This window comes from Arachis stenosperma, chromosome 1 (genome assembly GCF_014773155.1).
Source record: "Arachis stenosperma cultivar V10309 chromosome 1, arast.V10309.gnm1.PFL2, whole genome shotgun sequence".
Lineage (NCBI taxonomy): Eukaryota > Viridiplantae > Streptophyta > Magnoliopsida > Fabales > Fabaceae > Arachis > Arachis stenosperma.
Window position 1 is genome coordinate 132,534,945 of NC_080377.1, and position 18,894 is coordinate 132,553,838.

Consider the following 18,894-nt stretch of genomic DNA (forward strand, 5'->3'; position numbering starts at 1 on the left):
GATCAAGTTTTTTGGAGATGGGTTCATAAAAATGGAAATACCGTCATGATAGCGGTGGTGGAGTAGCAGAGAAAAAAAGTGGTGATTAAGATGGTGATAACGGAAGGATATGAACATGTGAGTAGAAAAGAAGACATGGTTAGAAATTAATGTTAAAGATAATGGTGGGATAATTTTAAAATTTGATTAAAAAATTAACATAAATTTAGAATTTGGATACTTTTGTCGTATTTGATAGATACAAAATTAATTTCCTTCTTTAATAAATATTTTTATCGATATTTATAAAATTTATGGGTACAAATAATTATTTTTCCTTAATTATTTTTCCTTTGTCAATTTATACGCTTGCCTCTTATCTTGTGATTAAATTTAAAATTAGATGAATGGTCTATGTTTTGTACGTCTTGTTTCACTATTTATATTTTATAGAGTTCGTTTGAATGGACTTCTCAGAATAATTTGTTTTTTTTTTTTTACTTTTTTAAGTGATTTTATTTTATTTTTTTACTAAAAACTTGTTAATAATTTAATAAATTCCAAACGATTCAGAAAAAACATCATTAAAAAAAAACAATTATAAATAACCATAATTCATTTGGCATAAATAAATCAACTGTGACAAGAAATTCCAAGGACCAGAATCTCACTATCAATTAAAAGAGCTAACATACTCTAATAATAAGACAAAACCCAACCGGTAGAATCTCTATATGTAATAAATTAAAAGGGCATGAAAATTGAAATCGCTTATTGTTCTAGACTCTGGTCCCCTCAGAAAATAGTAAAATGAAAATACCTATGGCCATATCATTATCCTCTGCCCTGCCTAAAAACTTAAACTAAGCCGCAGAAATCCTAGGCAAAAAGGCTTCAGAACTATAACACTGAACAAATCTGAGTGATACATTTTACTTTGCAGGACCATTGGGCAAAGCAGCAGCAGATGGGTTAAGTTCATCCCAAGCCTCAATCCATGTGACCATTGCATCTCCAAGCTTGTTGAAGTAATCATCAACCTTTCCAAACTTCTCCTTAAATTGTTTGGAGAGTTCAATGTAGCACTTCTGAACAGTGGTGCAATCCTTTGAAAGAGAGACAGCTTGGAAGAATGGGATAAGATCTTCTTGCCAGAAGATCCCTTTGTACTCCTTCTTGAGGTTCACAAATGGGTTGCTGGCTTTGCTGTGCCAAATGTAGGGTAACCCTGTCTTCACCCCCAATCCCAAATGGTCACATATAACCTGCATCATCAACATAGACACTCTAATTACCCCAAAATTTGACATCACAATGCTAACATTCATGAATTTCAAAGCTACACACAGAATCGGCCAATAAATAAATCATAAGGGTATACCTTTGTGCACCAACCAGCCCACATATCATCGTAGCGTCCAATGGGTTGTCCATCACCCATAAGACCAAAGTACATTGCCGGACCAATCAGCTCGCGATCGAATGCCAAATTCATACCACACATGGGAAACAGGGTTCCCTTTGGAATTGTCAAAACTGCATCCACATACCTAGTGTTCCTTTCCATAGGCTTCACAAGCTGAGTTGGAGCGTCGTAATCAGGAATGTTGAGCCAGAGCCCATGAGACACCGCCGTGGGGGCACCCTCCCGGAGGCTAAAGGGATATCCGCGAACGAAATCAGCGCCTTCTGCATACGGATCATACAGAGTGTTGAAGAAGTATGGTGTTGAAGGACTCAGAAGATTCTTAATGTGCTGCTGCAGAGCATTGATTTCCTTCCCAGATGGATCCTTCGCAACCTGAATCAACAACACACGTTAGTAAAAAACAGATCTCAACGAAAGTCAAAGTATCTTGACAGATCGTTGACCAAATATTCCAGATCTAGAGAATTGAGAAGAGAAGAGAGAAGTTACGAAGCAATCATCGTCGATGGTGTAGATGTACTTCTTCTTGGAAACCATGAAACCGAAGCAGCGACAAGCGGAGTCCTTGAAGGAGATGCAGGAGGCCTTAGGGCCTAAGATGCGGTTGATGTCGTTGCGGTTGTAAAGCTCGTAATCGAAACCTTCAGGGACGTTGATCTTCTTGGAAGGATCACCGTCTTGGATGATGATGAGGTGGTAGGGCTGGAAGAAGGGGCGCCACATCTCAAGGAAGTCCAGGTTCCTGATGGTTGGGATCACGATGTCAAGTTCGTCCTTCAGGAGTGGTGTCGGTAACACTGACGACGCCATTCTCAAATTTCTGAGAGATCAGATCGGAGACACAGAGGGAGAGAGAAGAGAAGAGGGGGTGTGTGTGTGAGGAACACAGGGAGGGGTTTGAGGGGTTTTTGTATTTGAAAAACCAGCTGCGCTTGTGGACACGTGCCTCTACGCGGATTCATGTGTCACTGTGTTACAGATCTCGTTCACTTTTTCTTTCTTTTTTTTTTTAAATTATTTAATGAATGCATTTAATTTATATTTATATAAAATAATTTTAGAATAATTATCTAAATCAGTTCTCAAATATTTTAAAAGCAGACATCTTAGTCTCCAAAAAAATTTAACGGATCAATTCCTACGACTTTATTCCATACACAAATCAGTTCCCAGTTCATTTTCTGGCAGAATAATTATCCAGATTAGTCCCCAAAGATTTTAAAAACTGACATTTTAGTCCCAAAAAAATTAATGTACAAATCAATCTCCAACGTTTCTCTTTGTTAGACATAACAGTCCTCCGTTCAAAAATAAAATAAAATAAAATAAAATAATAATATTATTATTAATTGCATAATAATATTGTATTATAATTTTTTATATTTTTTGAACAAAATAATAATAAATTTATTTATTAAATTTTTATGTATGTATTTATATGAAATTTAAAATTAAAACCATTTAATATTTTTGTATTTAATATAATTAAGAGATGTTCTATTTTAAAAAATATGTTTGTATTAAAAAATATGTATTTAATATAAATATGGTTTTAATATTAATTTTTTTTAGAATAATTTCTAATAATTTTATTGATTATTATTATTATTATTATTGAGTGACTATATATATATATATATATATATATATATATATATATATAAAGAATCTAATGAATAAATTTATTATTATTTTTGTCTAAAAAATATAAAAAAAAATTATAATACAATATTATTATGCAATTAATAATTTTATTAATTATTATTATTATTATTATTATTATTATTATTATTATTGAGTATATATATATATATAAAAGAATTTAGTGAATAAATTTATTATTATTTTTGTCTAAAAAATACAACAAAATTATAGTACAATATTATTGTGCAATTAATAATAATAATAATAATAATAATAATAATAATAATAATAATAATAATAATAATAATAATAAATTTATTTTATTTTATTTTTGGATGGAGGATTATTATGTCTAACAGAGAGAAACGTTAGGAATTGATTTATACATTAATTTTTTTGGGGACTAAAATGTTTGTTTTTAAAATTCTTGGGGACTGATTCAGGTAATTACTCTGCCAGAAAATATACCAGGGACTGATTTGTCTGTCGGAGTACAATTTTGGGGATTGATCTGTGTGTTAATTTTTTTGGGGATTAAAATGTCCGCTTTTAAAATTCTTGGGAACTAATTTGGTAATTACTCATAATTTTATATTTATTATTTATATAAATATCAAACAATAGTGTAAAATTAGTGTTTTCCGGAATATAAATCTTTTAAATGTACTGATATTATAGATTATAGCAAAAAAAAATCATAGGACATAAAAGTTTTTGTCGACCAAAAAGATCATGGTCATTTTATATTAAAAAAAATTAGATAATCGACTTTTTAATTATATATAAAGTGAAAAATTTAGAGAGAAATAAAGAAGGGAAGAGAGGTAGACAAAAAAAGAGAAAAAAATTATTAATTTTATAAGAAATATTTTATCTCAATTTTAATAAAACAGTGTCATGTGACATATTTTAGTTGTTAAATAGTAATATAATATAGTTATATTTTAATTTTAATTTTAATATTTTAATTTTAATTTTAATTGTAATTAAAAAATATCATATTGCATATTTTATTAAATTGGTAATTAGTCATTGATAATAATATATAAGAGAGATAGAGTAGGTTGAGAAATAACAAAGATAGAGAGAGAAATTAAAGAGAGAAAGAGGAGAAAAAACTCATTAATTTTGGAGAAAAGGATTTGATTTCAATCGTAATAAGAGAGTGATATGTGACACATTTTGGTTATAAAATTAGTATTATATAATAAATAAATAAATAATAATACATTAATTACACCTTTAATAAATCAGTATCATGTGACATATTTTAGTTGTTAAATAGTAATATAATATAGTTATATTTTAATTTTAATTTCAATATTTAAATTTTAATTTTAATTATAATTTAAAAATGTCATATTGCATATTTTGATTGTTAAATTTATAATTAGCCATTGATAATGATATATAAGATAGATAGAGTAGGTAGAGAAATAATAAAAATAGAGAGAGAAATTAAAGAGAGAAATATCAATATATAAGAGAGATAGAGTAGGTATGTAGAGAAATAATAAAGATAGAGAGAGAAATTAAAGAGAGAAAGAGGAGAAAAGAACTCATTAATTTTGGAAAAAAAGATTTGATTTCAATTGTAATAAGAGAGTAACATGTGATATATTTTGGTTATAAAATTAGTAATATATACTAAATAAATAAATAACAATACATTAATGACACCTTTAATAAAACAGTGTCACGTGACATATTTTAGTTATTAAATAGTAATATAATATAGTTATGTTTTAATTTTAATTTCAATATTTTAATTTCAATTTTAATTGTAATTAAAAAATGTTATATTGTATATTTTGATTGTTAAATTTGTAATTAGCCATTGGTAATAATATATAAGAGAGATAGAGTAGGTGGAGAAATAATAAAAATAGAGAGAGAAATTAAAGAGAGAAAGAGGAGAAAAGAACTCATTAATTTTGAAAAAAAAAATGATTTCAATTGCAATAAAAAAGTGATATATAATACATTTTGGTTATAAAATTAGTAATATATAATAATAATAATAATTAAATAAATAATAATACTTTAATTACACCTTTAATGTCTTATATGAGTTACAAAAATTTATCCTATTTATAGCAATTCAACTAATATTTGTTTTATTCTTTATTCTATTTTCTTTCGTTATTTATAGCCATAATGTGAAAGTATTTTATTTGCGATTTTATATAAAATAAAATTTAAAAATATTTAATATTATTAAAAATAATTTTTATAATAGTTGTACCCTTTTAAAATATTATGTGTAGGTGAAAAAAAATAAAGAGGATCAAAATAAAATCACACTCAATAAGTTAATAAACAAAATTACAAATAATTATCTAAAAATAAACTAATCATGAGATTAATATATTTATCTTTTAAGGTGAGTTTATGTATTTAATTATAATACTTTTAATATTAAAAAAATTATTAATTAATAATATAATAATCTAATTTTTTAATTTAATAACAAATAATTACTTTTGATTGTAGTATAATTTATATTTAGTGAAATTAGTAATAAATTAGGATAATATGTTTCTCCTAATAATATAATCAAACACATTTTTATTATTAATTAATTTAAAACATTATTATACGCATTCTAGCTTTAATAATATATAAATATTTTTATAAGTGTAATGCTTTTAAGATTAGGAAAGAAAGTATTAATTAATGGTATAATAAATAGCATCAAAATAAAAGCATACACAATATATGAAAAAATAAAATCTCAAAATAACTACATTAAATAATTACAAAATTTTTAACAATAAAAAATTTAAATTATTTTATTCTCAGCAAAAACCATTTTTAATAGACTAATATATTTACCTTTTAATCAGAGTCAATTCATTTAATTATAATACTTTTAAAATTAAAAAATAAATTATTAATTAATAATATGCTAATTTAATTCTCTAATTTAAAAACAAATAATTTTGTATAATTAGTATAATTTGTATAATTTACGTTTAGTATAATTAGTAATAAATTAGAATATTTTCTTTCTTCTAATAATATAATTATATAGATTACTACCATTAATTGATTTAAAATATTAATACACGAATTTTAAATTTAATAATATATAAATATTATTTTTATTATGATCATATATTAATATTTACGTTTTTTCCATAAGTATATATAGTACTTTAAAGATTGGGAAAGAAATTATTAATTTATAATATAATAAATAACATCAAAATCATACCCAATACATTAAAAAATAAAATCTCAAAATAACTACATAAATCATAAAATAAACTAATTACAGGATTTTTAATAATAAAAATAAATTTAAATATTATTTTATTATCAAAATTAATTTAAAAATTATATTTAATAGACTAATCTCCTTAGTTAGAGTATATGCATTTAACTATAATGCTTTTAAGGTTAAAAAATAAAATTTTAATTAATAATATAATCATTTGATTCTCTAGTTTAAGAACAAATAATTATGTATAATTATAGTATAATTAATATTAATTAAAATATTATTCTTCCCCTAATAATATATATAATCATATATATTCCTACTATTAATTGATTAAAAAATTCATACATATATTTTGATTTTAATAATATATAAATATTGTGTTTTTATAACAATATATTAATATATTAATATCTACATTCATTAAATAATATTAGTTATTAATATTATATAATATATTAATATACATAAAGTATTATGTAAAACACATATTTAAAAATATTATTTTTCTTATATACGTTTATTACTATTGATAAAGAAATGCTATTATTATTTTAAATAATTTAATTTTCAATTATTGATAGATTAAAAGTATATTAAAATTATATGATATATTATCATATTAATAGTATTTTTTTATTAAATTATTTGGATATTACTAATAAAATAAATTTATAAATAATAAAAAATAAAATTAAAAATTAATAAGTTAAATATTACATATTTAAATTAAATAGACTTAACTAATAACGTGGGATCAATTTTTAAATTTTTTGAAACTAAACTAATCAAATCCTAATATTAGAATTAAGTTATTTAAATAGTATTTATAGTATTCAATTCTAAATTTTAAATGCATATACATTAGAATTATTTTTGTAACAACAACTAATAAAAATAGTTTGACCAAATTAAATATGTAGACTTCATGCAATTTTAGACCATTCTCTTTTTAAATAAGCGTCATCATTTATTATCCATATAATGCGGTAAGGCATGAATAACCATATTTAACTCAATAATAAATTCAACTTTCCTATGAAAGATAACTTCATCCACATTCTAATAGCTTTTGGTTATAATATATAAGAATATCAACCATCCTTTAGTAAAATGAAATTTACTGCCTCTAATGTGTTGAATTTTTATATTTATATAATTAACACTTGAATCAACGAAACAATTCGAGATGAAACATGATGGATGTGATTCATAGTAAATAATTGTGGTAAAAGACAATTCTATTGCAAGGATAAAAGAAAACAAATTAAGTGAAAACATTCATTATATAATTAAAAGAAGAAAATTAAGGTTGAATTTATAAAAGAATGAAAAAATTTTAATTTATACCTTAAGAAAGATCAATTTCGATAAAAAAATGCATTATTATTGTATGAAATAGTTAAGAAAAGAAGATTAAAAAATAAAACAAAAAAATTTGGCTCTAGAACTTACCCAATATAAACGGTAAATAAAACACTTTACATATAGTACTCGTGGGGATATATGAAAGAATCATTATAAATATTAAAAAAATATAATATAAAATATTATGATTATTGAAAAATCTTATCATAATTAATTATTAAACGCTAATAAATATAATTATTTAAAATTGATACTTTCTATAAATAAGAAATAGAAGAAAAAGACAAACATACTCACATCAGAATGCACTATCTTAACATGTTTGATGCCAACGTAAAAATCATTAATCATATAAAGACTAATTATGTATGATTGACAATTAGTATAATTAGAATGATTGATAATTAGTATAATTATTCATTAATTGTTGATTTTATATAATTATAAAGAAAATACTTTCTTAAAATAAGTTGAGAAAAGAGAAGTATATATACTGGTATTAGAATACGCCACATCAGGCGTCAGCATTCTTAGCGCTAGAATACAACTCATTGTAGAATAATATAATGATAATGATGATAATGATATTACTAAATTGCTTCATATATAAATAGAAAGGTTAAGTATAATTTTTGTCCCTAAGGTATAGGCCAAAAATTTTATTCGTCCCAACCTTTTTTTTGAATATAAAATTGTTCCTAAAGTTCTGTTTGGTTTTAAAATCGTCCTTTTGGACAAAAATACCCTTCTTCCCCAATTTATCCTAATCCCTCATCTTCCACATTTGCTGCAACGAAAGGAGAGTAGAAAGGTAGAGACACTTGCGATAGCGACATGGGCAAGCAGACCTGCAGGCGGCAGCGATGCGGGCGGACAGAGACGCAGGCGGTACCAACGCGGGTGGATAGGTGCGGGCTGGTAGAGACGTTGGCGGCAGTGACTTAGACAGGCAGAGACGCGCGCGTCAGCGATTCGGGCAGATATAGACGCCTGCGGTAGTCTGAGTCGTGCTCTTCTCATCGCGGTGGTTGCCCCCCATTCGTGCTCCCTCAAACTTTGTTCTTCAGCCTCTCGTCACATAATATTTTGAGTATCTGGTGATGATTTTTGTTGTTATGTATGCTAATTCTTCTTCTTCAACTTCTGTTAGTTTTTTGTTCTTGTTGTTGTTGATTCATTTCGTTCATCCCTCTTTCTTTCTAGTTCGGTCTCTGAAAAATTGTAAAATTTATGTGAGAAATTAATTTTACTAATTCTTGAATTCTTAGAGTATATGTGAAAAATTGTGAAAATTGGTGTTGCTGTGTGTGAGAACTTGGTGATTCTTAAACAATGGTGGATATGAGAGAGTGAGAGTCAGTGTGTAAATTAGGAAAGGATAATTTTGTTCGAAAATTAGAGAAAGGACGATATAAAAATCAAGTTGGACCTTAGAAACGATTTTGTATGTGAAAAAATGTTGGAGACGAATAAAATTTTCAGCCTAAACCTTAGGGACCAAAATCATACTTAATTGTAAATAGAACATTACATGTATATTTTTATCAATCAAATATAAATTTTAGGGAGAGTTGTAAAAATCAAGTTGTATATTTTTATCAATCAAATATAAATTCTAGGGAGAGTTGTAAAAATTAAGTTGGGTTGGTCTAGTGGTTAGCTCACTAGTCTGCTTAAACAAATGTCGAGGGACCTTGTGCATACAACAATCCATCGGCCAGCGACAAACCCTTAAATGGAAGCATGGAGCTCAGTACTGCAGCAGATTAGTCCTTGACCTGCTGGGTTGAGAAATACTGTGAGAAACAAAAAAAATATAAATTCTAAGTTCAATTGAAAATAATTTCGTTCTGCACAATTTTATTTTTTTTAGTTTGGCAGAGACGTAGGCGGCAGCGACTCGGGCGGGCAAAGACGCGTGCGGTAGTTTGAGTTGTCCTCTTCTCATCGCAGTGGTTGCCCCCGGTTCTTGCTCCCTCAAACTTTGTTCTTCAGCCTCTCGTCGCATAATTTTTTGAGTATCTGGTGATGATTTTTGTTGTTATTTGTGCTAATTCTTCTTTTTCAACTTCGGTTAGTTTTTTTGTTTTTGTTGTTGATTCACTTCGTTCTCCCTCTTTCTTTCTAGTTCGGTCTTTGAGAAATTGTAAAATTTGTGTGAAAAATTAGTATTGCTGATTCTTGAATTATTCTTGGAGTATATGTGAGAAATTGTGAAAATTGGTGTTGCTGTGTGTGAGAACTTGGTGATCCTTCAACATTCAACAATAATGGATATGATAGAGTGAGAGTCACCGTGTAAATTGGGGAGAATAATTTTGTCCGAAAATTAGAGAAGGGACAATTTAAAAATGAGTTGGACTTTAGGGACGATTTTGTATGTAAAAAAAGATTGGAGACGAATAAAATTTTCAATCTAAACTTTAGGGATCAAAATCATACTTAACTGTAAATAGAACATTACATGTATAATTTTATCGGTCAAATATAAATTCTGGGGAGAATCATAAAAACCAAGTTGGGTTGGTTCAGTGGTTAGCTCACTAGTCTGCTTAAACAAGTGTCGGGAGTTCGAATCCCGTCTTGTGCATGCAGCAACCTGTACTGCAGCGGATTAGTCATTAACCTGCCGGGGTGAGAAAGAAATAAAAAAATAAATCTAAGTTCAATTGAAAATAATTTTGTTCTGCATAATTTTATTTTTTCAGTTTTATATTTGTTTTATTTTATTAATTTTAAAAATTTGAACTAAAAATAATAATGAACATATAATATTAATTTAAAAGACAATTAATTAAACTAAAATTTTGTTTATTAAAAACTTTATTAGTTTTTAATGAAAACAGATTTTTTTATTTTAATGTGTTCGACATTGTAATAATAAACGTAAAAATACTAAAAAAGTAAAAATCTGTTTTAGTAGCTATAATTTATATTTCTAAAATATTTTAAAAAAATATTTTACCATAATAAATAAATAAAAAAATATATTATTATATTCAAATATAATTAATAAATAAAAAAATATTTTTATATAAATATCTAAACATCAAATTATTTTTATTTTTTAAATAATTTTACAAAAATCACTTAAGAAAATATGTTTCACCCAAACATGCTCTGAATACTGAATCAAATTAAAAAAAAAAATAGTTTGTTAGCCAATGAGTCAACGACTCTGCCTAACCGATACGTTACGTCCATTGGGAACTTTTCATAACCAAAACTAAAAAACAAAACAATCCAAGAGGAGGAGTTGGCAGAAACACAGTATTCAATTAGCAATACAGAATAGAAGCAACGGAAAAGATCTATTCTTTAGTTAAAATTCCACTAATATTTTTCGACAGTGTTGGTTGGTTCAAATCTCGTTAATTGATATAAGATTTTGTCAGCAATATAATATCATAATCATAATATGGAATTTCGCCAAAAAAAAATTCTTTCCTTTTAAGTTATAATTCCTTAATAGGTATATTTAAAAAGAGGATTTTGTCATGGCACCTATTCTTGTAATAAAAGTATATATAAAAAATATTTTTTAATAAATATCTCTAAAATATTCGTTAATAAAATTCTTAAATAAATTGAATAAAAAAAATAAAAAAGCAATGTAATAAAAGAACGAGATGGACGTGTTTGGCAGTTAGGAGGTGCCTTAGATCTAATTATTGTGAGTGCGTAATGAACGGTATGAACTCATGAAGAGAGTTAGGCGACCCTTTCAAAACCGTAGAATTTTAGTAACAAACAATTCAATATTCAAAGTCTCCGGTGGATCTTTCTCTCTCTCTCTCTAAGCAAACAAAACTATAAGTGTTTGCGGTCTCCAAGAAATTCCACAAAAATAAAAACAATGATGATTATGATTAGGTTACTAACGTGAGTCCTACATTTGTCTAGGGTGTGGCACTTCTTAATTGCCCCCGTTGATGGTGCTTATTGTTTTAATTTGTGATTTGTCCTTTCCTCATTGGATCCACAATCTCCTTTTAACAATTGAAAGCTTGCATATTTTTTTTTATGATTATTAAAATCGAATCGGTACTCAACTTAGTCATATGATTAAATTATTGGGTTATTAGTTTAATTGATAAGTTAGTAATTTATTCGGTTAATCTGATCGTAACTAAAAAAATAAAATTATATAAATAAAATTAAAATAATATCTTAAAATTTAAAATATAAGTCTTTATAAATATTAATAATTTAATATTAATTTTTAAACATAACTAATAATCTAAAAAATATAATAAATTAGTCTTTAGTATAAAATATTTTTTCAATTTAAATTAACAAAGGCCAGTAAAAAATAACACAATCAGTAAATCAAGTCCAATGAGTGATCTCAAAGTCGACATCAATATCTTGGTAGGATAAATTTGAAATTTGATCAACATTTCTTTTATTTTGATTTGCATCCATATCTCCCATAATATTATTACTCAATCCATCATTATTTTGATCATCTTCCAAATTTAATTGATTTACATAGTGTATTTTTCACAAATCAATATCAAGAATAATTCATAATAGCAACTCACAATTAAAATATTCAAGCAACTGAAAAAATATACCAAAATCTTCTAAAGTTGGTTAAATATTTTAATGATGATAAAATTTTCTAATATCCAATTCAAATGGTCATCAAATACATCAAGACAAATTGGATCATAGTTCTACTTTCTCATTTGATTTTTATGTTATCAATTTATATAGTTACTAAACTAAAGATTAAATTTTAATGAACAATAATTTTTAAAAGTAGGTAAATATTTAAAGAAAATACCTTTGTTGTAGTCTCAAGTTATAATGAACGAAAACAAGATCATTAAACTTTTGATATTCTAACCACTTTCTTTTCTTTGTATGGATGTGTTCAAAAATACTCTAATTTCGCTCATAACCCGAAGAACTACAAGTTCAAAAATATTTTTGCTGATAATGCTTGTTCTTGAGATGGTGGCGTGTTTGATGATGTTTGAGATGAAGACATTTTTAAAATTCTAGCAAAAAGAAAGAAAAAAAAGATTTTCAACCACAAAAGATTTATCTAAATGAGTTTTTAAGCAACACAGCAATAACCACCAAAGTTCACTAATGATAATCAACAACAAATTTAACTATTCAACTAAAGTTTACTAAAATTTTGTCATGTTCAACAACAACTTTAAAAAACCAAATACAACAGCAGTAACTACCAGATTCAACAACAATTATAACTAAAATTTGCTCAGATTCACCAACAACAACTCTAAAAAGACGACATTCAACAAATAAAAAGAACAGCAATAACTCTAAAATTTGCTCAGGTTCACCGAAATTAAGATTGAACCAGAAAAAGAACAGCAACAACAACTCTAAAAACTAAATGAAACAGCAACAACCACCAAATTCATCGAAATCAATATTGAACTAGAAAGAATAGGGTCGAGAACTGTAGTTCACCTGGTTGAAAAGACGATGACCACCACCACTCGAGAGAACAGATGCTGTTTCACTGGTTCTGACGAAGCAAACGCCGAGACACAGTGAAAGACCGAGAGAATGACGAGGTGAGAAATCCAAAAACTGAAAGTGACAAATTGATAATTGACAAAGTGAGGGGAGAGATGAGAGAGTGACGAGGTGAAGGTGAGGAACTGCCGATGCTAAACTTAAAAGAGCAGAGAGACGAGACTGGCTGGGATTGCTGGGATTACGCAGGGGGAGGGGGTTTTCACACTTTCACTCATATTAGTGGCTTAGAATTCATTCAAAAAGGGAAATAAAGAATGGCTTGACACGACATCGTTTCAAAAAAAATTTTAAAAATTAATAAATACGACTCGAATCGAATTGGATTAACCGGTCATATTATCGAATTCATATAAAATCCATCAAATTAAACCAAATTTCATCAGATTTATTGCATAGACAATTTAATGAAAAATTCAATCTAACTAAATAATTAAGTGACCAAATTTTTAATCGAACCCACCAAATCAAATCAAATTTAATAACTATGCTTTAATAACTTCACGTTTACATTATGGTGCTAATATTTATTGTTTATGTGTGTCAATTCACTCAATTGTCGGTTTCCAAATATAAGTTCTCACGTAAAATAAACGTACCCTTGTATGTAGGTCACACTTTACTATATGAGAACGAGGGAGAATACTATACACCCGAAACTCTCTATGTAGTATAGCATGCTATAAACTTTAATCCTACAAACTAATTTGGATTCACTTATTTATCTACTTAAACAAATAAATATAAAAAATTTAAATTTTTGTGTTTTGATTATTTATAAATAATATATATATTAATTATAATCATAAATTAAATTATTTTATATTAAATAATTTATATAATAGTAACCTTATTTATTATCATAAATATAGATTTAAATAAGTTATTATTATTTTTAATTTAAAATTAAATAAAAATAAATCAAACATATTATTTTATTTAAATTTTAAGATTTAACTAGTGTATGTACCTGACACAAAAATATTTATTTTTTTGTATTTATCTTTTAAAATGGATAAATGTATAATTTTTTAAAAGATTAGAAATAATTTTTTTTATTTTTTAAATCACGTTAACGGTGGCTTTAATCCTAAATTCTTCTTTTTCTTGTTCTCTCACAATATCACTCAACAACTCTTCCTCACCCGTCAGCCTCTCCTAAAATCTTGAACGGCCGAACTCCAAAGTCCAGAAGTCATGATCGCCAACTCCTCTGATTCGTCTCGTGTAGCTCCGGTGCGTCTCTCCACAACTAGAAAATGGATTAAAACAGACAGATTTACAGACAGATTTAGTCTTTATTACAGACGAATTTTTTGTTACTAACGGATTTTGTCCTTCTGTAAAAGCCCCGTCAGAAATTATTTACCGACGGATTTTTTTCCGTCGGAAAATTACCGACGGATTTTTACCAATTACCGACGAATTTTTCCTCTTTAAATTCTCCATCCATTTTCCGAAGGCGACGAACTTTCCGACGGATTTTCCGTCTGTAATTATAGACGGATTTTCTGACGAATTTTCCGTCTGTAATTACAGACAAATTTTCAGATGGATTTTTCGTCTGTAATTATAGACGAATTTTTTATCTGTAATTACAGACGGATTTTCTGACAGATTTTCTGTCTGTAATTTAAACTTTGAAAAATCATGTCACACTCTGATTACAGATAGAAAATTCATCTGTAAATCCGTCAGTAAGGTAAAATAGAATTTTTTAAAATTTTTTCATTGCAAAATAAATCTGTTTTTATACAAAATAAATATAAATTTAATAAATACAAAATTTTATCTAATTTGTATTCGAATATTTATGATATTTCAAAAAATAAACAAATTCATCGTATTATCAAACTAAAAAAAGTACTTTAAACAATTATATAATTCAAAATAAACAAAGTATATTGATACATCAACTATAATAACAAGTAACAACCATACATCAACAAAGTGTATTGATACATCAACTATAATTCAAAATAAATACCACTGAAAGAAAAAAAACTGTAAAATCTGTATTGTAGCATACCCTAAAGGTGTATAAAACAATCTGCTCTTGTACCTAACCACTATCAAAATTAGCCTAAATATAAACATAAACCTAATCTAGAATTAAACTAAATATAGAGTATAATCCCCAAGCAACATTGGTGAACGAATCAGCATACCAACTGCCAAAATGTCCATTAAGATTCAATTGCTGGAGTAACATACTTGAACTCCGGCACATCATTAGTTCGAAGTCTATGTTCAAATTCGACCGGCATTCCTATAATTTTTATTTTCTTGAGAGAAGTGAGAGTCTTGAGTCCTTCTGGAATCGTTCTCAGCTTCTCTTCTTGTCTTGGGAAATACTTTCCTGCAGGAAGTCATTCAAATCTCATTCGTACATAAAAAAAAGAATATCTTACAGTGAATTTTGGATCATTAAGTCATGAAAAAATTTATACCATTTCAGAAAGCATTGCTACTTCAGCTTGAACTTGTTGGTTCATCTTAGATGAGTTATACGAATTTACAAGAATCTGGATTACTGCACTTGAGCACCTTCATTTCCCCACACACCAAGCCTGAAAAAAGTACATTACTGCATATAAAAATCATGTAAATATTTTAAAGCTCATACCTTCCAAAAAGAACATCTGAATTTACAGCACCCAGAACAAGCTGAAACAAAGAACACAGTTTATTAACATCAACTAATATTTGTCAAAGTAATCCAAAAGCCACGATTGAGTAAAGCAAATAGTAATCTTTCTATATTCTGCTTCAAATTGGCGTAGCTCATTCCTCTTTCTTAAAATCTGAGCCTCGATGTCCTTAAGTTTTTGGGTGGTATCTTCGTATGATTTTGCACATACTGCCTTAATTGTATAGCTAGCAGTCTTAAAAAAGTTATCTCCTAAATGATACCAAGTTAAATTAGTGTTAATATATTTATGAGTAACAAAAATAGTCCTAGAAAGCAAAGAATGATAAAGCAAAAATAAATTATTTAGACCATAAACAGCAAATATATGAGTGTCAGGCTTTAGTTCCGAGACTTCACAAGGTTGAAGACCTTCCAACCTTTTAAAGAAAGCCCGTTCATGATCTTTGGCCATCGCTAACTGTACTATAGCACTAAAAGTAACCGTCACTTTCAAAATATTTTGTTTCAAATATTTTGAATTCAACTATAGTTTATTTACAGTTCAGCCCATTCAATTTCATAAACAAATTTGGATCACAAGGGTATACAATTAAATTCCCTAACTTCACCTATTTACCGTCCTTGTTTAAGAAGGTATATGAACATCGGTAACAAAAATTTTTAGGCTATAAGAAAGAAATATTTATATATAAAAAACAGCAATTATAAACCATGACCATTTATTTCTACAGTTTCCTTTTACAAATAACAGAGCAAAATGACTAACTTGTCAGTTACAATAACCTTTCTTCTCATTCTACAATGTGTTCTCTTAAAATTATAAAAGTCAAAATAAAGTCAAGATATTGATAACCTACACCCGAATTCACTTAAGAGAATCCACTTAAGACTATGTAACTTTATTAATAACCTCAAAATGCCTATATGTGAACACCTTTACACTTTTTTGCTATTGAGCAAGATGAAGACCATTATAATATGTTCCTTATTATCACAATGTGCATATATAATATACAAGTAACTTTCCTAGTATTAACGTGTAGGAAATAATGGTTAGATTCAAACATGACTATTGATAGTATATTCGTAGTTAATCAAGTATTAAATCACTACAATGACAATACCTGTTGAGTTGCTCTTTCCTGCAGATAATAAAATCATGTTAAGGGCTGACTATGATGCTCAACACTAACCTGAGTATGGTTGGCCTCCCAAGTCATGTCATCTATGTTTAGGTTTTTCAACACCCGAATCCTCGTTGATTGACAACCAAACTGATTCAAATTATAGGTAAAGTGGTTAATATCTTGCTTGTTCACTTCTTCGTGTTCCATCCACATCCGATATCCATCCTTGAATCTGTTACGGTAGAGGTGAAGCATTATGTCCGCCGGTCTTAACCACTTAATCGGTCGACACTTTTGACACAGACACCTAGAAACTCCTTTAGACATAAATGGTTCCATGCTGAAAACATGCGCAACATACGTGTCAACCCTTTCAAAGAATTTAGGTTTTAAACCCCCTGACCATTGTTATCCCTCTCATACATCCATAAATGATGACTCGGAATCATATCGAAACACATCCTATAATTCAATGAACAACATAAATTATTTAAGTTTTTAGAAAATTTGGCAGAGTATCCCCTATAATTAGAATCTCTCGTTGAATACAATTGTCAGCTTATGACATACCAAACACGTACTGAACAATTTAAACAATAATTCATAGAATTCTCCTTAATTAAGCAACATCCATCAAATAAAAACAATAGTTTTTACATAGAAAACAGTTGCAGCCATAAATCATTAAAATACAGACAGTCAGTAAAACATCAAATCCTAACTGTTTTAGCGCGCAACCCCCTTATAACTCCACAATTTTCTAGCAAACAAAGATTTCGAGAAGGTACCACTACGTGACCTTCTCCCAAGGTTCTGAAAACTGAACCGGTCATTGAACCGCTCTAAGCACTGGTTCACTGGTTTATTGGTTCAACCGGTCCAACCGTGGTTTGACCGAAAAACTGTTTTAAAATAAAATAATAAATAAATTATAAATAAACATCCTACAATATAATTATAGTCTAATATAAATCTTTAAATATCTTTCAAATTTAAAACACTACATAAAATGTCATCAACTAAAACCATATGATCTTTATCAAAATACAAACTCAAAAGTTAAATGATAAAAAAATATCTAAATATTAAAATTGAACATTATGCTTCTAATCCTAAATTGTTTCACCCATTTATATAATAATTTAATCCTAATATTGAAGCATTTGAGAACAAAACCGGCATTTGACATCTGAAGGAAGGCCAATCATACTTGACATACCACCTGAGAGAACAAAACCAGCATTTGAGAATGACAAGAAAAGTTCATAAAACCAAAAGGTAACAACAAAAAAAGATTGAACATATTTGGTCTATCCGAAAAATTGAGCACACAATCAAATCAGTTACAGATGTTCATGTCATTCATAGCTTGTTGCCAAAAAAAAATGATGCCAAAGAAACTGAAAATTTGTTTCTAACATTAAGATCCGTGCACAAATCATCAAAATAAGCTAGTTATTGAATCTTGAAGGCATGTTATGCCTTCAACTCCTTCATTTTCATTAAACAAATAATTGACTCAGAGAACAATCTTTTAACTTAGTTATGAGCTTACCTGAATTTGCCGAAGGCTTCTCTAAAAGAATCTTATCATATGAATTGTCAAAAGAATTTGGACTTCCAAAACTAGTGAATTTGCCCCCTCCGAAATGGGTGCGGAACTTGAACACGAACTTAATGTTGAGGTCCTTAACATCATAGATTCTAGCAAGCTTCTGTTAAGCTCATCCTTCATATTCCAAACAGAATAAATTAAAAATCCTAAACACTATAATTGTCCAACCAATAATTACCAGATAAAAATTAATTAAATCTAAAGTTTTCAGCTCACAAGCAGTAATAATGTTCTCATAATTGTCCAACCAATAATACTTAGAATTGAATTTAACTGATAATCCCTGCTTCTTTTCTATTTCTTTGATTTTTTATTTTTGATTCCTAAGAAGCAAGAAAT

At 27.6% G+C, this 18,894-nt stretch overlaps 1 protein-coding gene across 1 annotated transcript; it reads right to left on the bottom strand.

Moving 5' to 3' along the window:
• Positions 1 to 563: 563 nt before the first annotated feature.
• Positions 564 to 2,293, bottom strand: LOC130936236 (probable UDP-arabinopyranose mutase 2). Its single transcript, XM_057866278.1, has 3 exons — positions 1,898 to 2,293; positions 1,361 to 1,780; positions 564 to 1,244 (listed from the first exon to the last, which is right to left on the bottom strand). Exons 1-3 carry the CDS (start codon positions 2,216 to 2,218, stop codon positions 912 to 914), a joined length of 1,074 nt encoding a protein of 357 aa, XP_057722261.1. The 5' UTR covers positions 2,219 to 2,293; the 3' UTR covers positions 564 to 911.
• Positions 2,294 to 18,894: the final 16,601 nt, after the last annotated feature.

Bases quoted from the DNA above. Each gene is read 5' to 3' on its own strand.
- LOC130936236 (XM_057866278.1), bottom strand. From the start codon at position 2,218: ATGGCGTCGTCAGTGTTACCGACACCACTCCTGAAGGACGAACTTGAC. The intron at 1,781-1,897 runs GTAACTTCTCTC...TTGTTGATTCAG, and splicing joins CCATCGACGATGATTGCTTC to GTTGCGAAGGATCCATCTGG. The intron at 1,245-1,360 runs GTATACCCTTAT...TTGATGATGCAG, and splicing joins GGGCTGGTTGGTGCACAAAG to GTTATATGTGACCATTTGGG.